The sequence below is a fragment of the Anser cygnoides genome, chromosome 8, assembly GCF_040182565.1.
Source record: "Anser cygnoides isolate HZ-2024a breed goose chromosome 8, Taihu_goose_T2T_genome, whole genome shotgun sequence".
NCBI lineage: Eukaryota > Metazoa > Chordata > Aves > Anseriformes > Anatidae > Anser > Anser cygnoides.
In genome coordinates this window covers 3488184-3513401 of record NC_089880.1, presented here as the reverse complement: position 1 = coordinate 3513401, position 25218 = coordinate 3488184, and the positions used below count along the sequence as shown (strand labels likewise).

The window sequence follows — 25218 nt, the reverse complement described above, 5'->3', positions numbered from 1 at the left end:
TTAAGGCATTTATAACATATGCTTGCTGTGCTGGGCAGCAGTGTATTTAACTACCACAGCTAAATTTGCTGGTGCTCTTCTGCATGAGCCCTCTGACATCCTGGGCTAGCTGAACTAGCAGCCTGCCGTGGTGTTGAACCTGAATCTGGCTTTACCACGTTTCCCTGCCTTTGCTGTCCATGAGACCTATTTTCCTTTAAATATTTCCTTTCGGACCCTTTTCCCATGAATAGATCTGTGAGGAAATCCAAACAGTGCTACCACATGTACCTTCAAATTCAGGTGCGGTATGACTGGTGCCGTGGTGGCTGCAATACCCAGCTAGATGACAATGAATGACAAGATTAAAGACTAATTCATCTTTTACTTTGGCTTTGCTTTCACTCTTATTCCACCCTTAACTGGAGGAGAAAAACACAAACAATGCATGTGACTGACAAAGTTAGACCAGTTTTTCACTTCAGGTCTTTCAGGCTTGTTCATTCTCTTTTAATTTGCTCTTCATTTCCGTGTGTGTTTTCTGTAGGACTCTTGCACTTCTCTATGTTTGAAAGTAGTCTGTCCTAGCCAGTTGTGCAGCATCATTTACTACTAAGTAATGATGATTAAGGTAGAGTTGTGGGACTGTAAGTAGTCATGTTCAGACAATATGCAAAAAAAAAAAAAAAAGAAACATTTCATTTTCAAAAAGTAGTTAAAACTACAAATTTTATAAATTCTGCGCATTAGTAAAACTGTATTGAAAGAGCATCTGGAATAATTTAGTGAATTAGGAGTGTGGCATTTGACCTGTGATAATCACTGGTATGTAGAACCAAGAATTGCATGCAAATATCTTTGTGTTTATTAGAGAACCGTTTTCATTCTTCAGCTGACTTTTACCTTTTGTGATAGATTTGTTTATTGTAACTTACGCAGGCAACCCTTAAGGCTTACTTCTTAGAAGAGACTTGTGCAAACAACTTTACCAGTAAACCCCCATGCATGACTAGCAGGCACAGATTGTAAATCATTCCTATTTAAAATTTGCGTGTTTTAATATACGATAAAGTTTGTCATTAGGGATGACAAGAAGAGGGTCTTAGGCATTTCAGTTGGGAGTATGCTTAGGAATACTGAAGTGTTTTCAAAGGTCACAGACATATTTTAGGAAACTCATAGAAAAGTGACTTGAAAATTTACCAGCCATTCTTGTTCTTTGGCACATACAGTACAAACTAGTTCCTTCCTCTGTGGAAATAGTTGATTTAGTATATCTAATTGTCCAACCTCTAGAATGTAATCCACAGTAACACTTGCAGAATTTCATTAATAAACTCTCATTCACAGCATTGGTGTTTTTCAAATGGGAAAATGAAATGGTCAGAAGTTTAGCGATCTTGGATTCCAGGAGAAAAAAAAAAAAAAGCATAATTGGACATTGTTTCCTAATACTTAGTGTGCATAGTCCACATTTGTAACTGCACCCTACTCACTTCACTTGTGAAGTGGAGTCAACAGAATTTAATGTTTGTGCAACTTAATTTGATAATGATCATGTAGCACTTGAGCTTTTAAATAGAAATTTTATGAAAATGCTTTGTATTATTCGCTTGTGACTTATCTTTTACCACACTCACTTGAAAACATTATGCTATTGGCAGCATTTGTATTCCATGTCTCTGTGACACATTTTCTTTTATTCCTGTAGATGCTTGAAGTGTGCAGATGCCCCCTGTCAGAAGAGTTGCCCAACTAATCTGGACATCAAGTCATTCATCACAAGTATTGCAAATAAGGTAAAATCAGACTTGCCGTAGTACATGGAAGCAGATAGCAGTGATTGCTTGTAGTTCTGTTAATGTGATTGCATTACAAGTCTTATCTTTGTAAAATGTTTACAACAGATAGTTTAAAATTCAAGTAATCTAATTTTTAATTATTTTTACTGCTGTTCTGTGCTAGAACAGATAGTGTATATTGCAAATCTACTTCTTTGTGTCAGTATTGCTGAAAAGTTTTTGTTTTTGATGGTTTTCATGCATAATGGTATTAAAAAAAAACAAAAACAAAAACTGAGCATTACAATGCAGTGATTTAACTTTGCTGCTACCTGAGGTATTAGAGTTACAAAACTTTTCTTTCATTAAATATTTTTCTTATTGTTGTTTAACAAGTGATTATAATTTAAATTTGCTTTCGGCAGAAATCTGACATGAAGGTGGTCATCTCAAGGAATGTTTTCTCACTGTTGTACTTTATAGTAAGAGGCTCTGGCTAGTGCAAATGTGGACTGTCACTTAGACTAGCAGTAAAATATTACAGGAACAAATTGAGCCCCCTTTTTTGGAGGTACTGTATATTTTCCTTTCTTAATAGGCTATTTTACTGTAATAATAATGAAAGCTTAAAAACTTTATTTTCATTTGTGGTCTATATATTACTTTTAACAGTAAGAAATAGGAATAAACAAAAATGACTGCAAAGTTGATATGACAACATTCATTGGGCTATCTGGGATAGTCTAAAGATGACTGGATATTATTGCCCCTTGCAATCTCAAAAACTTACTTCCCATCTGTGGAATCATTCGCAGCAGTGTGATTTGTTTATCTGTATGAGCCCAACTAAACTCATGAACCACAGGAGGTGATACAAAGATTTTCTGGCCGCATGTTATGCTCCAGCCCATCTTGCTGTTGGATGCAACTGAAAGGGCCCACGTGGGTAGAGCTGGAGAGAAGTGGGCAACAGCAGTGCTGCCGTGCATGAGCCAACATCCACATTGCTTATACTGTGCTCTGTCCTCTGGGGAGAAAACACTGGTAAATTTTGCACCTTAACAAGAAACATTAGGATAAGAGGAGATATTAAGATACATGTATCAATTATAATACAACTGTGTGTTGATGTGGGAATTGGCATTATGCCCGGCATCTGCATATAGACAGTTTTCTTATATTATCTGTACCTTGTCAGTGTAGCATTTGTATTTATGAATGTAGGCATCTGTTTGCGACCATAGTATAGCATGGAGCATATTGCTTGTTATTACCTCTGCCAGGCATTATGAAGGAGATGAACTGAACAGAGAAGGTACAAGGCAATAGCAAAACTGTTAGTGTCATCCTGTGATCATGTTGTAGTTCTAGGAAAAGCAAAGCAAATTTTATGAAAGTATTTTACCAGGATGGTCTTTCTTGATTAAGGGTTAGTTGTGTTACTGCCTAGGATAGGATAGGGTGATGCATTGGTGAGGAAAGAAAAGGGGCCTTAGTATGGAAACGTGAAAGCTGGGAGTAAAGAATAAGAAGGCAAACTGAAAATTACAACAGAAAATTTCTGAAGAACTGACACCAGCAGCATCTTGAAATGAGAAATTTGGTGGGTCTTTTAAATTCTCATAGCCTCAGAAATATAATGCCCTTTTGTGACTTGGCAGAAAGGGTAAGTCATTTTAACAGCTGATTCATTCTGAATTCTGTGAATCCATTACAGAGGAGAGGAAGTCAAGGTGGGGTGACTGCAGAGCTTTGAGAGTTATATTTTGGCAAAGGTGTACTAGAATAATAACAGGAATCTGCCTTATAGATGTGAAGTCTTTGCCCTGCTGACACCAATGGGTGCACTCTGCAAGGTTTTAATAGGGCCAGATTTTACCTGTCTGATGGTCGGTGAGGCAGGTCAACCCTGTAGTGTTTGGGCTGTTTGATAACTCTTTAAAAGCATCTTGGAAGTTGCAGATGCTAGGTAAGACTCTGCATTTGCCCTGAACAAGTGACCCGATCAGTTGATGTTTTATTGGAAAATCCTGCTTTAGAAAAGAATTGCAATATACTGCTATTCTCTTAGGAGACTTACGATTCCGTAGGGGAAAACCTGTGTCTCAGATTACTGAAACGTACTTACAGCCTTTCTTTTTGAATCCCATCCCTAGTAGTAGCTTCTATATCCAGTAAGAAACTGTAGTTTTTATAAAAGAGCATACTGTGATTTTGGTAACTGCTTTTGCCTCATGTTGATGCCTGGTAATTGCATAGAATGAAGGACACTTTCACATGCAGGAAGTTTTAAAAAGTCAGATAGTCAGTTTCTCTTAGCCAAGATAATTGGATGGGAACTTGCATGCCTAAAATCAGCACTGCATCTATGAAATTCAGTTTCAAGTAGAAGTTTACATGCAGGCTGACCCTTTGCTTTCTCTCCTTACCCTAAAACAAAAGAGAAATCCAGTATTGCATAGTTATGGGAGCATTTCTCTGAGACAGAGAATTCTGACTTAAAAAAAAAATAAAAAAAATAAAAAAATATCAAATATGCTTAGCAAATAGGTGAGGTCATGGGCTGAGCAACAAGGCTGGGAAATCTTGCTTGTTTATGGCTTCCACATCAATGGTTGTACCTCCTGTAATTCATGTACCAAGCAGGGAAGTAATGCTGCTTAGAGGAAACCCAACCTTGTCTTGATGGCTGCATTCTGCTAGGCTGAGTTTTTCTTTTGTTGAATTTACTTCCAATGCATTTTATAGAAATTTTCTATTATGACATTCTGTTCAGGAAGAGTAACACTACATTCTTACATTTTCCTTTATTAATAGGATGTTTTTCTAGGTATATATGTTTAATATTACTTTTTTCCTTTTTAAATATTGCACTTTGAAACTCTTGCTTTCTACAAAGTTAGTGGAAAAGTTATGGTGGAAGTTGAGAGGGAGATATGGAAAATTGAAATGGTTCACTTGAAGTCCTGGCCCTGGGGGAGTTGGTGTGGTGGGTACTGCAGTGTCCTCTCCTCTGTTTCATTCTGCTGCTGTGGTGTTTGAGGTACCTGCACCATCTGCTTTTAGAGCAGACAGAAGTCAAGAACAGTGCATTTTTGAAAAACACATTGAAACTTCAAGCTTATAATTTGGGAAGTTTTTAATGGAACCAACAAGTAATTTCTCACCATGTTCCATAGCTGTTTGCTGTACTTCTTCTAAAATTGTATTAAAATTATTATCCAGATATCATTCAGCAATACACTTGCTGAATATTTTTGCATTATTGTTGTAAGTATACTTCACACTGCCAAAGTTTTGTTAAATGCCTTTGAAAATGCTTTTCAAAATTATACATCTTTTTGTTGTTTTCACCTTGTAAATACATTTTCTTTTTTAATCCAATAGTTTATAAATATATCTGTTAGCTTCTAAACAAAATAAAAAGCTGAAGTGCAGAATATTCAGGTACTTAAGGTCAGTAAGTCCTGGAAATCCAAGTAGGGTTTCTGGGCTTATTTGAAGTTCTTCTCCCACTTCTGAATCTTTCTTCCTTATTCTCTCAAGAAACTCCTTGCAGTAGGTTACCCTTCTAGCTGTTTAGAGGAGATTCTGTTCAATAAATTCCTCATCTGTGTCTAAGCAGTAAGCAGTATGGTATTCAGGTATTTATTTAAACATTATTCATTATTAATATGGAGTATTTAGACAGCAATGTACTGGAAATGAATTACTTTGTCAGATATTTAAGAGCTCTATTGTATGTAGTTTGTTTTGCTGGAAAACTGCTATAGCAATCATAAAAGGTCAGGGATTCTTGTTCTCTGAAGCCTGAGGCTTTTTAGATATTTAGAGGCCACGTACAATGTAGCTGTTCTTCACTGCTCTGCCATTAGACCTCAGCTCAAGAGTAGAAGAGGGAGAGGGAGGGAGGGGTAGTTTCTGGGTTGAGAGGGTAATTGAATTGCCAGGCTCAGTGAGCCTTGAGCCTCTGAGAAAAAGGATGTCACTTATGCTGCATTGTGTTAGGCCACTGCAACTCAGTAGACTTTAGGCCACAACTTCCATTCTCCTTTTCCATACAAACTGGATTACAACTCCACTTTCTAAAGGTACAGTCTAGTCCGTTGTGTCTTCCCAGTCACTGTTTCTCAGTTCATACTGACTGCTTGCAGTTGCATCTCTTGGAGACCAGACTTCAAATTCCCCATGCACGTGTAACTACATTTGTTTTTAAACATCAGAAGATGCTGTGTGTTCTGACTTCCATCTGTCCTCTCTTTATGTACAACCTTCGCATTGCAAAGTGTGTATTCTTTGTTTTATAATAGACAAGAGCCATCTTCATTATCTCCCCCTCTAAAACAGCAACAACAAAAAACTAAGGGAAAAAAACAAATCACATTTAGATGCTGCAGGAGAATGGTTCTCCCTTAATTCATTCTCTCCTCTGAAATAGTCCAGGAGAGATCTTAGGGAGTTTGTGTCCTCCTTTCCTTGTGTTGATATGTCAAAGCAAGAAGTAAAATGGAGTTTGGTAAAATGGAGCTCCAACACTTGTCATCCTTTAGGGCTGGTACAATCAAGTATTACATCAGCAGGGAATCCTGCAGCTCTCAGCCTAAATGCTTGTTGCCTGTCCAGCTTTCCTGCTGTTAAGCTGAAGTCTGTGCCAGAGGAAGCTGCTCATTGAAGAGCAACAGCTGCTCATGTACACTGCCTTTGTACTGTGCAGTGAGACAATCTTGGAGGTTTTGTTACCGGACACCTTCATGGTTGAGTAGTCACAGTGAAAAACAACTGATGGTGCAGTTAAGGCAAGGCATAGGGATATTAAGTTGTGTTACGTGGCACAGGCATAAAAAGTGAGTGACTCATCCTTTATAGTCTGAGTTAATAATGAAGAACTGGGGATGCAGAAGTATCTTTTGTGACATCAGTACTTGAAACTGCACTTTGTCTCTGCAGCCCTCTGTGACTGATCCAACAGTTTTCTCCTTGTTCAGATTGACCATCTTCTCCCATACCTGGTCTGAGCTGACAGGTCCACCATTTTCTAATAGACCTCATAGGTGGATGTAAGCCTTCTGGTAAGCATTTAAAAAATAATAATAAAAAAAAAATTAAAAAGCCACACTGCCTTCTGTATAGGACTGTAGGACTGTTTGGACCGTGTGGAATGATGGTAGGGAAATGGTACAGTAAGAGCTGAATGCCAGGAAAGTACAGGATAGCTGTGAAACACAAGACTAAGTTTTAGAGAAATTCTTAGATTAAAATAAAACCAGAGGAAATAGAGGTTTTCAAGGGAGAAATGGGAGAGGGAAGGAGTTAGAGGGTATAAAAGGTTACCAAAAGGGTAAAGGTGAAGCTGAAGTTTGGGAGATTGAAGGATTAAAGGAAAAAATGTATGTGGCAATATACTGGAAATGAGAAAGAAGGAAAAGTGGGTAGACAAAGGAAGGCAAAAGACAAAAAGCAGTGGGATTATTAAGGGAAGATGAAATGAAGAAAAGATTGCAAGAGAGAAAGGGTGGTGAGAGGCATAGGACAGGTGAGAGAAACAGAATGATGTTTTTTCTGTGCCAGAGGAACTTGGAGTAAATTAACAAAGGACATCTCTATGCCATTTAAAAGGACATAGAAAATCATGAGTTCATATGTAGAATACTGTAAGTGGGATACTGTTAATACAGTGAAAGATTGTAGAAGTCAGAAAGCTGCTAGATGATTGGTAATAATTATATACAGATATGCATCACAATTAATCTTTAAGTACTACTTTGAGGCCTCAGGCTTTTGAAATTGCTGTTTTATTCAGCTTTCTGTGTTAATCTTTCTATATTTCAGGTCACTAAATACAAAAAACATTTAAAAGAGAAAGTAGTAATGGTGTTAAATTGATGTACTTGAAGCAGTGACTTTTCTTGAGATGTCTGTTTGTACTTAGTGTAATGGAATGGCTGACAGCTGGTTTCAGTTGCCATAGTGTAATTATGTAGAATAGACTTTTGCGATGACACTATGTCAATTAAGGAATCTCTCACATTCTAGACTACAAAGGACAAAATGACAGTACAAGATATTTCTTCCGTTCTTTTTCATAAAAAGATAGTGACACTGTGTGAAATTACAGTCCTGTTATGATGACATAAGTCAAATGATGTGAAAGATTTCTGGATTGATTAAAAATCATCAGCATTATAATATAGAATATGTATGATTTGGTAAGTTGTTATGTTTTGTTCATTCTTCTTCGGAAGATATTTTGGTGGGGGGCTGACAGACTGGAGGCGTTTCTTGTTATATTTTAACTGGTGTGTGTCAATGTGAAAAATGCTACTTATATAACAATGTACTTTAAATAGTGGTTCTTCGGTATGGGAAAATATTTTAATCCAATGCAGCTTGAGCAAATTTGAAAGCCATCACAGAACAGGAGCACGGATAGAGGGAGGTGATATTTTCCTGTATTTTTTGTTATGTCTCTCTTTTTTTAAACTTCACCCAGAGGAAGAGGAAATTACTATTTTTTCTTCTTTTCTTTTAATGTATTCACTCCATCCCATAATCCTGATGAAGTCAATGTTTTCATTTTTATTACACAAAGCACAATAATGAATATCTTTTTTTGAGAAAACTGCCATATCAAAACACCCCGATGCATAAGGAATTTATATAAAAAACTCTTAAATTGAACGAAAGTAAAGATGCTGTATGCATTTCCTGATAGTAAATGCAATTTCTTCTTGTTTGTCAGTATTGATCCTATGTGTTTTAATAGTTTTTTTTTTTCCAAGTAAAAAACAGTCTAATTTACATGCAAATTATATAATGCTTCCAAATGATACATGTGGAGATTCTCCTCTGCCTGGTTTCCACAGATTATTGATGTCTGTTTAAGGCTTGTTTTTGTTCCCTGTGTTAGCAATGTAGTATTTATTGACATTTTGATATAGGAAGCCACAAAACATCCTATCCAGTTAGATTAATTTATTTCTGCGGAAGTGCACAGGAAAGAAGATTCTATGAACAAAAGCACAAGCAGACATTTATCTCATTAAAAAATTCAGAAACATTCTAGTTTTAGACTTGTTTCTTCTGTGACGTCTGTAAGAAACTAGCCAACTGAGACGTCTTATTATTTCAGCATCTAAAAAAAACACTCCAAACTGTTTGCATCCAAGATAGTTTGCATCATTTCATGCGCTGTAGTAACTTAGTGATTTTAATGAAGTCTGCCTCCCTTTAACTCTGGTCTGCTCCTCTGTACTGCATGCGGTGTGTAGTTACCAACTTGGCATGTCTGTGTCTCATATCTGTGTTGTGTGTAGCCTACTACGCCCTGGTTTTGTGAAATGAAAATGATCAATAATATTTTTTTTTCAGGAATGTGGATATTCTATTGAGTATTCTGCCTCTAATGTCACTGGTAATTGATCAGTAATACATGTTTTCAGCTGGAAAAAGAGGATGTTATGTAAGAAAAAGCGTTCATATAACAAAGCATTTAAGTTACTGTACATATACTGCAAATGCTTATTTATTACCGTAGTAACTCATGGTTTGCAGTGGTGTAACACAGTCTATATAACACCACTTAGTGTAACTTTCTAAACAATAATATATTTTCCTGCCAGTTTTTTTGGTAAAGTATTGGAAAACATTTTTTTAATAATGTTTGATACATTAGATAATGAATCAGCACAGTGAAAGCAGAATAAATTAATAGATAGAATGGAACGACAAAGAGATGAAGCGACTTGGAGCTGGGCTCCTGAAGTCCTGCCCACGGACCTGTCTCTGTGCTGGGCTTTGCCCTGGGTATCTGGAAGGTTGCAGATAGGCTTACTCTTGAACTTAAGTACAAAGTGATGGTAGCAGCATGTGGCCATATCCCTTCACTGGCAGTGACCAGTATCAGTGGCAATGGGAACAGTGGTTATGCTGGTGTTCTGAAAGGTGGAAACTGAGGCAGGGTGTGGAAGAGGAGAGTTAGGGAACTACAGCTCTTCTAAAAGTGTAAGTTTGTGGAACACTGCACTTCAGGTGTGACAACCTTTTAATTAGCTTATCATTAAAACTTTTCGGATGTTAAGACTAGGAGAGACATGCTCTTTGATACACTTCATCTGATGTCTTAATATTTAGTATGGTAGTATGTACTATATGTCTTTCAGTACTCTCTTTTGAAGAAGTGAGGGTACCTAAACATCTTGTGCTCAGGCGCTACCACTAGAATTGGTAGCATCAGCAGATCATGATCATGACAGCAACTCCTCATAAATTCCCAGATAAGGACCTTGCCTTAATACACTCATGTTGCCCCAGATTAAGAGTTGTCAGCACTTGGCATTGCCTCCTTTAGGATACTGGTCCCAGCCTTCTTCTTACGGAACTCTAGCATGATGTCCTGAGATAGGTTTCCCTCTATATCCTATCAGTAAGCTGTGATCTCAGTCATATACCCACAGTGAACCTGGTCCAATCTTATCTGGTCAGGTGCTACTCTAACATACTATCTCCTCTTTCTCTACCTTGCTGCAGCCTCAATTATGTGCTGTAACATGGCTTTAGTGACAGTCTTCATATATCTGTGCTGTGTAGCATAGTTGTGCTCAGATTTTGGTTTGAATTTGCAGAGCAAGTGAAATGTTTCAGCTGTGTTGACACTGCCTGTAGTGGCACAGCTCAAGTGCAAGGGCTTTACATACTTTACAGATATGTAATAAAATTAATTTTAAAAAGGAATAGCTTAACGGATTTGGTTTTTATGCATAATAACTAGGTTTATATATTGATTTTAATTACAAACCCTAAAAATGTAGGAAATCTGTAATGAAGTTACTTAAATGCAAATGCATGTTATTGTAACTGTTTCCATTGAACCAGAGCTGAAGATAACAAAAATAATAATCCTGGACAACACAGGAAGGGAAAATATCTCTCATACTTTGGGAAATATAAAACTGAACAAAAATTCTTTCAAAAACATCTTGTCTTTGAGTTAGTGAGGAAAATCCTCACTACTAGTTTATAATTATTCCTTTAGAGTGGGGATTTTTTGGGAAGAGCTAGATCTAATTGCCTGGGGACCAGACATCTATTGCGAGTTAAGATGCTCTAGGATATTTAGGCTGGCCTTCGAGTGCTGCTTCAGGAAGACATGGGTCTCCAGCACTGCCACTGTCACCTATGCTATCTGCGTGGTTGTGTGTCAGGGAAATCTCCAACATAAACAGACTTCTGTGTTTTGGCTTCTGAATTGAGCTTATAATGTCTTTACTGGCTGTTTTTAACATCCCTAACAAACTCTGATATATCAAAACAGTAACATTCATCTGGCAGAGCAAAAAGTTTTGCTAATACCTGGAATGTACATTTAACGAATGCTCCTTTACATCAGAATAAATGAGAAATGGGCATGATAATGTCCATGCGCATTACAGGCAAAATGGTTGAAAGGAATTCTCCCAGGATAGTTGTGTAAAGGAATTGCTTGTTCACCTAGGACTAGAATTTTAATGGATTTTAATAATGTCTAAGAAAATCCTATGAAAATACACCTAGGTAGCTGTTTCATATTTTCAGGTGATGGACAGGGGCTCATGCTGTGCAGTAGACTGACACCTGTAAGTAAAAGGTCTCATTGTGTCTACAAATACATTGCTTAAACGTTAGCATTATTTAGGGAATCTCTAGCAGTGTCTAGCATCTGTTTTAACTTGAAGAATTTTACACGTAGTCTTTTAATATGCCTTTTGGTGAATTTGAACTCCCCAAACCAAAGTTGTTACACGCCATTTGTTATATTGTCAGATCTTGACAAGTCTCTTTTTATTCATAACTGGCTTTTTGCTCAGTGTGGGATTGTGTTAACTTTAAATAAACACTTGTATACATTAGCCTGCTTGGCAGACAAGAAGTCTCAGGCATTAGATAGGGTCTGCTGTGACTGAGTAATTCATATCCTCTGAAGTCTACACCTTCTCATTGTTCTTAGCCACCTGTCCTGGGATAGAATGATAAAGAAAAATTTTAAACCAGTTTCATGTTATTGATGATGACTGGAGTGTGGAAGAGGTTGATGGAAGAAGGACACATAACTGATCTTTAATTCCTCAGTTATTACTAGTTTGAAAAAAGCTGGAATGAGATCCCAGTATTAATTTCTCACCAAATAAACTTTTGTGGAACCTCAGCTGGTATGGTATTGTAATCTTCTGAACTGCAGTGGCCTGTAAAGGAAACTCCAGCATTAACACCTCTTTCATGGGCTTTCCTTGTTGAGGCTTTTAGAGGGGGGTGAGAGCAGTGGTAAAATAAGGAACTATAGCTTATAATTAAGCAAGCTTCTATATTGACCATACGGAAGAAAATACAGAATGTGAAAGGTTTGCTTTAATTACACTATAATTTCATTAATGTAAATATAATATGAATGCAGAACTGTCGTCAGTAGTTCTAAACCTCTAAATGAAACTTCACTTCACTCCTGGCATTTCCTCTGATGTTCCCTCTTTAGAGAATTACCCAGTCTAAAATAATCAAGGGTTTACTGACTATATTAGGCACTAGGAGGTTGTGAATGTCCACTCCTTACCTTTTTATTATGGAAACAAATCTTGCTAGTTCTAATATATATTAGGAAACTCTTCCTTTTCTGAAGCTGAACACTAAATATTGAGAATCTGTTAAGTTGTAAATTTTAAATAAATTCTTTCATAATTTCCCTGTTTTGCCACTTAGGGAAACAGGAAAACGTTTGCCCTGGCCAGTCTGTGAATGAGGAAAAAGAGTTCAAAAAATTCAGTAGTTCAAATCTATGGGTAGTTACATAGGAAACCTGTTCTCATCACAGGTCTGGGAAAATTGACACTGCTGACATGGTGTGAAGGACAAGCATATCTGCAGAGATGGTGTGTACAAATGTGTAGAATAAACTTTTAATTCCCTGTGTCATGAAGAACTGATAATCTAACTAGCAGTGTCTGGTCAGATCTACAACAAAGGTTACAATTCACCTACTGCCTAATTGACCTAGAAATGGAGAAAGTATTTACAAGTACATAATGCAGGCACAGTAGTTTCCTAACATAGATTTGTTAAACCACTAAAAATCCTACAACTGCGTAAGACTGAAGATGGTTATAACCATTTTGCAAACTGAAGTGTTGTCTTTGCATAATCAACAACTCTGTTGACGTACTTTCCAGTGCATTTGAAATAATTCTATGTAACATTTAAATGATGTCAGCATTATTCATTATATGTATATAGTATTCTACTAGGCAGTTACAACATATTTTGTATTTCCTATTGAATTTTATTTTTCTTGGTATGTGACTATCTTTTTTTCCCCCTCTTTCTTTTCTTCAGAACTATTATGGAGCTGCCAAAATGATTTTTTCCGACAATCCACTTGGCCTGACTTGTGGAATGGTGTGTCCAACATCAGATCTTTGTGTTGGTGGCTGCAATTTGTATGCTACTGAGGAGGGACCAATTAATATTGGTGGATTGCAACAGTTTGCTACTGAGGTAGGTAGAACTCATAAATGCCTAAAATGCTTTTTATGTACCAACAGGTATTATATAGGTGGATGCCTTTCTTAATGATTTTTTTAAAGCTGTACTAATAAAATAAAGTCATAAGAAGTTAAAATAATTATCCTTTTTCTTACAGCACATTCAGAAATTTAGAAATGCTTTTGCAATGGAAACATAGGAACATAACATTATTTATGAACAAGACAACTCTTTAGAAACACTAGTAGTTGAGTCAATTTGTTCAAAATTAAAGATTTATATAAGCCATGTTAAAATGCAGATGTTGCTGAAGTAGGCCACATAGGGAAAAAGATCAACTGTACCTCCCTCAGTAACTGCACATTAAGGAGTTGCTGAACTCTTCAGGGCACAGGGCAGCTCTTACAGCAGAGTTTAACTTGTTCTTTGGCTGTGATGAACCCTGTTCTCTGTGAAACCACACACTCTGCAAGAATTCTAGGTCTCGAGGTCAAAGAAGAACTGTTCTCCCATAGCAGCTGGATGGTTAGGTAGTATTTATTATTCAGAAATACTTGGCTTTCTCATCTCCTCGGTTAAAAGTTTCATTTTGTTTTAATTGTTCTTTATGGATAAGTTGCTTTGATGTCTTTCCTTTCCTTTTTGAAAGCCTTTTTTTTTCTTTTAATGTAGCAAGGATCTGTTTTATTATTTGAAGTTAACTTATTTCTGAGCAGAACACACTTCAGCTCTTTTGCATTTTTGTTATGTGAAAAGATTTGTACAAAATTTAATGCATACTTTTGAAAAGTCACAGAGAGGAGGAATCAATCCAAAATTTACACTAAATTTAGTATTTTCAAATACAAATATTGCAAGTCTGAGGATCCATAATAATAAGAAATGTACATGTCCAAGTACTGGCTTCATTTAATTCTCAGAAATGGAAATTTGGACACATTTTAGTAATTTAAAATTAAAATATGAGAAGCTGCAGGATTAGTGTGGATTTGTATATTCTTTGGGGGCAAAGGAAAAGTTTCAGATGATTTAAGACATTTTACTGTCCTTTTTTTTGCCAAAACCAAGTAAATAAACAGGTTCAGATTGGCCTGAAATAGACGTCTGTGTTCATCTATTTACGTAGCTGTAGATGCACACGTGTTTGTGTGTTGTTTTATTAGTTCATAAATGCATGTGTATATTTTAGCCACTGAAGCAAACAAGATCATTTGATGTTAGGAAGTTTTCTCAAGGGTTTCTGTTGAGGTGCACATGTACTTCTGTATGGATTTAATGTTTGAGATTTACATCTGATTTACATCTGAAGAAGATGGAGGCTACAGCTCATTTAACTTCCTTTGAGGGCATTAAGAAGTTGTACTAAGTTCATGGTTTCAGCTGGCACCTCTTCTGATCTGTCTGAAGTATGTTTTGGTCTGTACAAGTGAGGAAGTTTATGCAAGTGGCTATGTAAAAAAAAAAAAAAAAGAAAAAAAAAAGACATATACATGGGTGAGATTACATACAGTCCATGACTAATATGTCCCTTTCGTGTATCTTGAGCGTGTCCCTTTTCTGTATCTTGAGCCATTTGGCTGATCATATTTACAAGCATATGATGAAATTCCAGTCACCTTTACAAAGCCTGAGAAAATGTCTTTGTAGGACAGACCAAAATAGAAATGCGAATCAATCTGGAAGTAACAGATGATATGTCTGTAAGGCCAGTTTTTTCCTCTGCTGTCATTTGTAGACTTCACACCCCCTTTAGTGGCTGTGGGCCGTGATTCGATGAGCAAATATTGCTACCTGCTGCAGGTCTCTCTATCTGTTTGTACATCTTTCTTCTCACCAGGAGACGTTAAAAGCTTCTGGAGCACCTGTTAAACTTTTTTTTTTTTTCCTGTTAGCTGCTGCTGAACGTTCTCTGTCCCATGTCATTTAAGTAGCTGTCCACTTCAATTTGCTGGAGGTTTGAACATACAAAAGTAAGGATCAGTACAGTTTGAACCAAAGTTCTCATTTGCAGGAATGAGGCTGCAGACACTGAACTGTGTTTGTTCTACGTATATATTAGGTATTTTTTTTTTTTATCAGTTAAGAGGTGATTTTATCAGCTCTTCTTCTAATGGCTTTTATTCCATATATGTAAAAAATTAATATTTGTTGCAAGGCAGAAGACTTATTAAAAGAAAAAAAGATTAAACAGTTGTCAAGTAGATGATAAATATAATAGTGAAATATTACTGTTGAGGAACCAAATGCAAGTGATATGTGTTAAAACTTGATTTGTGTCTCCTTTTAGCCCTAATGCTATGATTAATAGAGAGGAATTATGGCTTGATAGATAATGCTAAATATCTGCCATTTTTCTTCAAAAATCTTTAGAAATCTATTAAAAAAGCTCAGTGCTAGTACAATGATTGATATGAAAATTGCAGAAAGGATGAATAGCTCAGGATGGCTTTCCTCATAATGCTCCAAGTTTGTTTAAAGTGATATATTAGTGTCAGCAGTTCTAAGAAAATAAAATTACTATACGGTTCTTTTAACACTCTAACACAAATAACTTTATGGTAAATTTTATTCTCCTCACTATTTTTGTGGTATCCTAAAACATTTGCTAAAAGTACAGATATTAATAACCTTTACAATTACTGCCATTTTAAAAAGAATTTGAATGTATTGTAGTACACATAATTAGCAATAGTAGGCAGTCACTTTTGTAATTAATATTTTTTAGCTTTCATTCAGTTAATTTTTACTATAAAAGTATGTATAATTGAAGGAGCCCAATAGTATGAGTGTTTCCAAATAACAATTACTATAAAAATATAGATTGAAATACTGAAGAAAATCATGTGTTACTACTACTAATACAGGACTTGGCCCATATAGTGTGAACAAAGCATGTTCACTGCTTAACCTATAAGAGTAACTTAGCAAATTGTGTGGTTTAGGTGTGCAACATGTGGTACTGTTAATGAGAGCTGCATGGTAATTCTCATGCACTGTGTAATAGTTTGTCCCACAGGGGCTTATTTACTGAAAACTCCATTGTGCATAATGCCAATTTTAGATTTCTTTTTTTTTTTTTACTTGGAATTAGTCTGAGGATCATACACTTGCTGCATTATGAGAGAGAGTAATAATAAAAAGGCACAACTGCTAGCTGAGATAAAAGATAAAATTGCAGTAAAGCAGGAATGTGGGTTTAAAATGGAAAATATATGGGTATGACGTATGCCCCTTTGTGCTTCTGAACAATGACTGATCATCTGTTCATACTGCAGATAAAACTCCCTAATTGTAAAATATTTGTCTTGCATACGGTAGAACAAAAAAATGGCACCTCACACCTCCTGTCTTTTCCTTCTGTCCTTCCATATAGCTTTGTAACTGTTAACCCAATTTTCAAAGTAAATTGTAATCTAGTCTGAATAAATGCATAATGTGGATTTTGACAATTAAATGTTCAAATGGAAAACAAACAAACAAAAAAAAAGGAAATACCCATTTGTATTTGTGATGTAGAATGTGTATACTGGGATGCAGTTACCACGGTAACTGTTGCATCTAGAGAATAACATGGAGTTAAAGCTCACTATTATAAATGATGAGTGTCAAGCGCAGGTTACACCTGCTGCTGCACAGGTCAATATTATATTAATGTCTTTATCTGTCTCCTTTGCCCAAGTACTTTAGAACCAGGAAGCATTTCTGGTTTTGGAACACAAGTTCAGTGAAAATATACTGAGATTGCAGTGACAATACATACAGGCATGAGCTATATGACTGTCAGTCCCATAAAATAAACTAAAATTACTGGTTACTTGAGTACAAGTTTGTAAGCTTGCAGTAGGAAAGGGAGCATGATCTATTGCATTCTGTTGCAGTATTACTAGGAAGTCCTCAAAATCTTGCTTTTCTGGGTAGATATTACCAGATCTAAAGGGTCTCCTCTGTTTCTAGTTAATCATTCTGAAAGGAGCAGCACAAGCTAAATAGAAAATATATTATTTTAATCTCTGCATACTAGATTTAAATAGTAGATCGTTTGGCATTGTGACTCTCATGCCAGCTACAGTTCTGGTCATTTGTTTCCCTTTGGAGATCTGTTCTGGCTGTTACAGTGAAAAGCAGTTGGAAAAGGGAACTTGATGCTCTTTTTCACGTAAAAGATGTGTTGTATGAGTTTATTTGCTGTTAATCTAGCTGCGTGTCAGCAGAACAGCTGGGCTAAGAGGTGGGCTGCACTGTGGTCCCTCCCTTCTCCCTGACCCACCATGGCTGAGGTGGCAGAGGCTGCCTGGAGGGAAGGCCATGGTGGGGTGTGCTGCCACAGCGGGCTCAGGGTCCGTCTTGTAGTTGTGCATTGACAACATTGATCAGTCTTAATGTAAGTGGGTGAAGGTGGTGGTTCCCATGGAGCCACTGCTCCTGCAGCTGGCCGGCTCTGGACTGCCAGCCAGGGTGTCGTGGGGCCCTGACATGGCCACCAGGCCCCACACCAGCACCTGCACCGGTGGGTGTGCGGCATCAGCCAAGGAGCATTGCTCTGGGGAGCTGAGGCAGCAGAACAAACAGAAACAAACAAACAAATGACTGTTTTCTGGTATTAGCTTTACTTTAACACATCTTTAGGTTATTTTCTCTTTTAAGTCATGTTAAAACCTCTAATTATGAATTATAAAATTTTAGGCTAGTTTGAAGGGGATGGTGTTGCCTTTGCAATAGTTCCAGGGATGAATCTGAGGAGTTTTGACTTCTCAGGCCAATGCTGAAAGACTTGCTGATGTTTCGGCAAGTTATATATTTTTTTCTACAGAACGCTTTAGATGTTACATACAATTTTAAGGCATTGGAATGAATGTTATGTCCTTCTTAGTGGTGGGATTCATGAGCTTTGAGGTGTAGGCTCTGTAACGTCCTAGATGCATGGGATTTCTTGAGACCTGGATAATATGAATGTCTAGTTGTTATGTAAGTTTGAAAAGTCCTTAAAGAGGTGCTTTAGGCCCTATTTTTGTCAACACTCAGCTACTTGCATAGAAATTTGCAGCATTGTAAGTGTAACTGTTACTTGTGGAGGGAGGATCAACTGGTTTTTATAACTAGCTCGTGTTTGTAGAAAAAAACTACTTCCTGTACCTCCTGTGCTATCCATTACAATTATATGAAATTGTGTGACTATACAATTTGACAGCTTCCAGATGATTACTAAGCACACAATTTGCTTCATTTTTGTTAAAATCTATGCAGAGTATTATTTTCTCCTTTAAATATTCAACTGCCCCATATTAATATACACCAGACTACACATATCCAGTGGGATAGTGTGAAATTAACACCATCAGTTCCTAAACATTACTGATTACATTGCCCATATTTTTCTTTCTGTGCACTAGCAAAATCTGATAATTCAGAATATACTAATATGTCTCACCCTAAAATAAATATTAGCTAGATGCTAACAGCTGCGTCAGTAGCTGCTTGATACCTCATCGTTTTGGTGAAAGATATTTAAAGATAATCTGACTAATAACTATTTATATAACCTTCTAAGCATGGAAACAAACACTACACCTTGAGAACCTAAACAATTTAATAATAAAGTCAAAACTTGCTGCTAGAAGATGAAATTCTCCAAATGCCCATTCCATTTGCTCTTTTTTTTTTTTTTTTTTTGTATTTCAACATTTTGTGTTGAAAATGAGTGATTATACTCACTTTTTACTTTAGAAATGTGATGTTCTGTGTGTGTCCTGGAGACTACCAAACTTGCTTTTATAGGCGTAGGCAAAGGTTTGGTTGTTGTAATTGTTTTGTTTGTTCTACATTTTAACAGAGATTAAAATTTCAATCTATTTACTGATTTGTTTATCAAATTCTTTGGCATAGTCCAATGATAATTTTAAATAAAGGTTAATTAGAGTAAAATTGCCTGACCATATGTGAGTTCTGCGAAGAGGTGGAGAAGGATATCTACAGTATGTGCCTCTTAAATATATTGATCAGAAAATTCCAGTGACAAAAGTGAGTTACTTTATATTTATTCTAATTGTTATAAAAATATTGATATCAATTCTGAATAACAGTTCTAACATGCTGTAATAATTTGGATTGTTTTTTACATGCTTTTAAATCATGCTCACTATGCCATAAAATGATTTTCATCAGGCTGCCAAAAAGTATTTCTGAGTTACCTGCCACATGTTGCCAAATGTCATCTTTTCATCAAAGCTTGCTAATATTTGAGTTGTGTAGTGAAGAAAAGAACCAGAATTTTATTACACAAGCAGAACAATACGCTTTTCCCTGTCTGTATTTTTGAAAAACATCTAAAATTAGTTGGTTGAAACTTTCCAGGAAAATTCAACTTGAATCAGATGCTGAGCAATCAAAACAGCTAGTTTGGTAATATTGTAGAACCTTAATACAAACTTTTTTTTGCATTCAGTGACTGGAATTATGTTCTTTATGTTGAGTTTACTGAATATTTTGGAGCAAAAATCAACACTGCAGGGAAAAAATTGTTTGATTTATAAGGGAGAAGAGAACAAACCCCCAGATTTTGCACTGGAGAGAACACTGAGCAATTGGGCTCATAGCTTTACATAGGAAAGTAATGGAAATATGGGAAATATAATATGTTATAAATATGTGAATTGAAATATATTAAGTTTGGGATACTAAGATATTTATGAAGTCATTCCCATTTTTGGAACTTTAGCAGAATAGATCAGCTGTTTCTGATTGGCCAAACTGTATCACACTTGAGGATAAAACCTCCATTATCTTGCATGAGCTTACTGTCAGAAGAAACTGCTCTTGGTTCGAAGCTGAGTATGTGTAATAAATGCTGAGTCCAGCCTGGTCATTGACACTGTTATAGGAGAAGCTATGTGAAAACATTTAGAACAACTGGTGTCTAATGCTGGCAGAAGTAGAAAAGGATTTATTCTGCAACTCAGTACTTGAACTCTTCAATTCCACTTTCTAATAAATTGGTGGTGGAGACTTTTCTTTTTTGTAAATTGGGATATCTTTTCTATGGACCATAATGGACATGAAACATTAAAAGTGGACTAAATCTATGTGGGTTTAGTTTGGTCATGGGTGGTGAAGTAATGATATTTGGCTATGATTTGATAAAAAGGTAAAGAATAAATGTGCAGTTAATGTCTATTACTGATCTATTTTGTTTGTGTGAGAGAACCAGAAGGAAAGGGAATAATGGGAATAATGTCTGGAAATTCCCACTGAGATGCTGAGCTTTGAAAGTTATTATTTGGTCAGATTTTTCTGAATGGGTCTTGGTTACAAAGCATTGCAAAGCAAAAGAAAAACTCCATCCAAACAAAACCAAAATAATGTTTTTTAGAGGAAGATGAACGAGCAAGACAATAGTGTTAAACTTTACTTGCCATTCTGATCACAGTCTAAGGAGAGGACAAATCGGAGAGGTCAGTTGCATGTAATGTGACATTAAACACTTACTACCACCAAGGCAGTCATCTTTGTACACCAAAAGATTTGTACAGAAGAATTCAGTGATATTTAATTAGGTGAATTACAGAGTAGTGAAAATTCACCATGAAGTGAGTGAAAATCTTTTGAAATGCATTGAAGCAGTTTGCTATTTTCACACAGTTACCCTGCCAGCCTTAATATGCAAAACTGCCACTGAAATCCAGATGGTAAGATATTGCCACACAAGCTGGCTGTGCTGCATAAAGACAGTTTCACCCTATTTGCAAATGGGCAGAATTAAAGCTGACCATTCAGCCTGAACTAGTAGTAGCATTTCCTGCATGAGTGCTTGGTTCCTGGAGCTTAACACTGCAGTACAGTAAAGCTGGGTTTCAGTATAAAATTAGTTGATGGGTATGACTATTCAATAATAAATATAAAAATCATTATGTTAACAACAAAATAAATGTATTAAGCATGTACATATTCACAGTGTTCAATGCAAACATTAAATATGCAAGTTATGCAATTTTCATTACTGAGTAGCCTTCTAAAACAACTGCATGAGATTTTAATGGAAATTTGGTATCATTCAAGCCATTTCTATGTGAATGTAACAAAGCAGATGTTTTAAAAATATCCTATTGCATTTTGGTTATCACAGTCTAGTTTCACAGAACAATATAAGCTTTTCAACCTGTGAAATCCATTAATAACCACATTAAACCTTCTCATATTGTATGAATTGTCAGGTTTAAATGATTCTTTTTTTAAAAACAATTATCCGTCTCTTGCTTCTTGCAGTTTGTTAAAATGCTATGTCAATTTACAAAGACTGGTGGAATTTGACACAGAAATTTTAGCGGGGGAAGGAACTAATCATTGGTTTATCTAGCTTGAGTGCTCAAGTGCACATGAAGAAAATGAACATTGATTCAAAACATAAATGAAAACCTCTATTCGTGAGTAGAACTGCCAAAGTTTAACTTGGAAAACCTGCTTCTAAAGTTCTAAGGAGAGTAAAAACTTGGTAAACATTAAATAGCTTAAATATCATATTTATTATGACAAATCACAATGTGTATATTTTAGCAGGCTAGTTAGTACTTGTGGAATGCAGTCCTGCATTGAAATAGGTGGGAAAAAATGCTGTCTTTCGGTAGTATTCAGTGGCAGCCCTGAAGAGTTTGTGATATGACTGAGAATCCCAATGCAATGAATACTTGTATCCTTTCAGTATGATTTTGTGCTTCTGTTACAAAGATCTATACTCCCTGGGATAAATATTCTTCCACTAATGCCTAAAATAAAATGGAGATGTAACTGTTCTCTTCCATGCTCCTGATCTTTAGTAGCCTATAAGGGCTGTGAGTCTGTTCTTTCATTTTTTTTAAGTATTTACAAGATAGAGACTCAATTCCTTCCCCTATGATGTAGGTACATGCAGAGAACAGTGAAGTCAAGCTCAGTGAATGTAGAATACCTCTGCCTTAGCCTACCTTTATGCCTGTGTAAAAAAAAAAATGATTTAGTGCAAGTCTGAAATAAAGTGCATTGCAACAAGCCCATTGTGCCTGTTTCTGTATAAATACATTATAGTGGTCAGGGACTGTCCCAAAGTAGTTTTAATAGTCAAGATAGAATGGAGCAGATCTTCTCTGTTTTACAGTTGAAGAACTGAGGCATAGAGAGGACAGTCTAACTTTCAGGTATGCCTACAACTTTGGATACCCAGTTGAAAAGTGGAGAATACCTGGAATAGATGATCAACCAACATGAAATAAATCATGGAAGAATTGTCTAAGAGGACATATCTAAAGCGTGGGGTTAGCTTTAAAATATAATGATGAAGACGAGACAATTCCTAATAAGAGTTTAAAACCACCTAAGGCTGGTTACCTTTTGCCTCTAAATAGTCAAACCGTAAGTGACTTATATGGGATCACACAGGATATCTCTGCAAAAAGCAGAGCCCTTTCACTAGCTTTGCAATCCTTTGCATTATTCACAAAAATATTCTTCTAGTAATAAGAGTAATCTGAACCGTGTTTGGAAAGAAATTTTTGGTGTTTTAGAGGTCTTTACCATCTTGCTTACTTTGTATTACCATCTTGTTGTTGCTGTTAGTATGGCTCCATCTACTTGATAAGGTTTACAGGGGTGAAAGATCTGATTTCAGACCTTTTTAAGACAAACAGAACCACAGGAGGACAAAATCCTGTACCTACAACATCCCTCATAAATGTACGTATCATATCAGTTGAGAATCCCTATAAAGTTGTGAAGCATTCTGCAATAATACGTCAAGCATATGTGACAGTACTAGTGGAAACTTCCACTGCATTACTCAAAATTTTAAGAGGGAATGTGAAGTATGTAACCTGTTGAATGTATTCTTTTTCAGGTGTTCAAAGCTATGAATATTCCTCAGATCAGAAACCCTTCCTTGCCTCCTCTAGAAGATATGCCTGAAGCCTATCACGTGAAGATAGCTCTTCTTGGTGCAGGACCTGCAAGTTTAAGCTGTGCTTCTTTTTTGGCTCGATTGGGCTATACAAACATCACCATATTTGAAAAGCAGGAGTACGTCGGTGGCTTAAGGTAAAAAAAAAAAAAAAATATATATATATATATATACACACATATATATATATATATGTATGTATGTATATATATATACTTGTAGCCCTACACAATGAGCTCTAGGGTCACCTAGAGCGTGTTACACAGGATCGCATCCAGGCAGATTTTTTAATGTCTCCGAAGAAGGAGACTCCACAACCTCTCTGGGCAACCTGTTCCAGTGCTCTGTCACCTGAACCGTAAAGAAGCTCTTCTTCATATGGTGATGAAACCTCCTGTGGTTCCATTTATACCCATTACCCCTTGTCCTATCACTGGCCACCACCACTGAGAAAAGTTTGGCCCCATCCTCCCTCTCTCTCTATATTTATATATGTATATATATATTCATATATATATGTGTGTGTGTGTATATAAATACTATATGTTTAAAATTCTTTAAACATACTAATTTCAAGGGAAATTTTAAATTTAGAATGTTTTTATGAACTGCTTTATGGAAATAAAGGTGACAATGAATAAATCCATTATGTCTGCCTGGACTTGTAGCTTTAGTAAACCATACTGTAAGAGTAAAATCAACACCCTGCAATTCTCAACTTTCAACAAATTATAAAGAAAACAGAGAAAAGCGCCTTTGCAGTTTGCCAGTATGGTAAGCTTTTGGATGATATTTACATGCTTCAGGTTCAGTATCATGTTCTCTATACTAGAAGATGAATATTTACTACTGTAACATTTGTTGAGGTCATCTTATAAGCTGGTTGGAATTCCTAAATAAAAGATAAAGTATTTCAGAAACTGATGAATGGATACAAGCCAATTCAAAATCAAAATTAAATTTTACTTGTTAAGGATGGAGCCACACTGAAGTGCTTACAAAATAACAAGTGAAAAGTAATAGAGAGAAAGACGGGTGATGCACTCACATTTCTCTCACTGCAGCATCACTGAAATCAATAGCGTTGACACTGTTAATGAATTTGGTCCATAATGTCATAATGTCAAATACTTATTCAGAGCTCTGGAAGATAGAGAATCAATGCTGAAGAAGTTGAACTGATTACTTGCATTTTTCCCAGTGAGGTTCAGAAGTATTCTATGTAATTATCAAGTTGTTAATACATAGGCATTTAACTATGTGAAGCCCTTTTACTTGAACTAGTTGCTATAAAGGTTTGAAAACTCACTGTATGAAAAACCTGTTCATCTGTAGAGTAGCTTGTAATCTTTTCATAAATACATGGATTTAAAATCCATTTCATTGCTGAAAAGTAGTAGTAAATAATGAAACTTGGTGACAGGTTAGACTCTTGTAAGATTCAGCAATGCAATACAGTACTTTTAGCAGTTGCTTACAATTTATAATGCTGTCTGCATGTTTGAAGCAATGTGATCTTAAGCTGCATCTTGATGTTTTAGTTTGAATTTAAAACTAATCTTAGTCAGTTTTTTATTCTATTGAAAAAAAAAATTTTGTTTGTTCTTTGAATATCCATAATAGTCAAGCAGTTCACGTCACCATGTCTTAGTTACATTCGAGAATACACAACATTCATGGTCAATTTTTACTTTCATTCATTGTAGAAAGTTTCACATCTGGTTTAAGGGCATCAGTTCCTTTCGTCCTTATTTTAATCTTGGAACAGAAGGGAGGCTGTCCTGTGGCAGCAATCATCCATTTTTGTAGTTGTATATCTTTGCAGTACATCTTTTAACAAGCTTAGGTTATTGATGGGTGTGTTTTCAAGGCTTCATAAACTGTTGCAAATGGCTAACGAGCAAATTAATTTTGTATTTAGAGTCAGCTGTTTGGAAGGGCAGTGCTTAGGTCCTTTTAAACTTGTTCTGCCTTTTCAAGTGTTTTTAACTAGGATGTACAGTCATACATATTAGGACATAGCTGACTTTA

The 25218-nt window shown here is 36.1% G+C and overlaps 1 protein-coding gene across 4 annotated transcripts in view; it reads left to right on the top strand.

Annotated features, from left to right (window-relative positions):
• The window catches only part of DPYD (dihydropyrimidine dehydrogenase), a 352519-nt gene that overhangs the window by 96291 nt on the left and 231010 nt on the right, over positions 1-25218 (top strand). For 3 of the 4 annotated variants that reach the window (XM_013186603.3, XM_048067133.2, XM_067001566.1), the window contains 3 exons: positions 1691-1778; positions 13119-13280; positions 23128-23324. In XM_013186603.3, coding sequence (XP_013042057.3) covers positions 1691-1778; positions 13119-13280; positions 23128-23324 — 447 coding nt within the window. Of the gene's footprint in view, positions 1-1690; positions 1779-6686; positions 6830-13118; positions 13281-23127; positions 23325-25218 lie in introns of those variants that run through there. The other variant, XM_013186607.3, reaches the window with a different exon arrangement.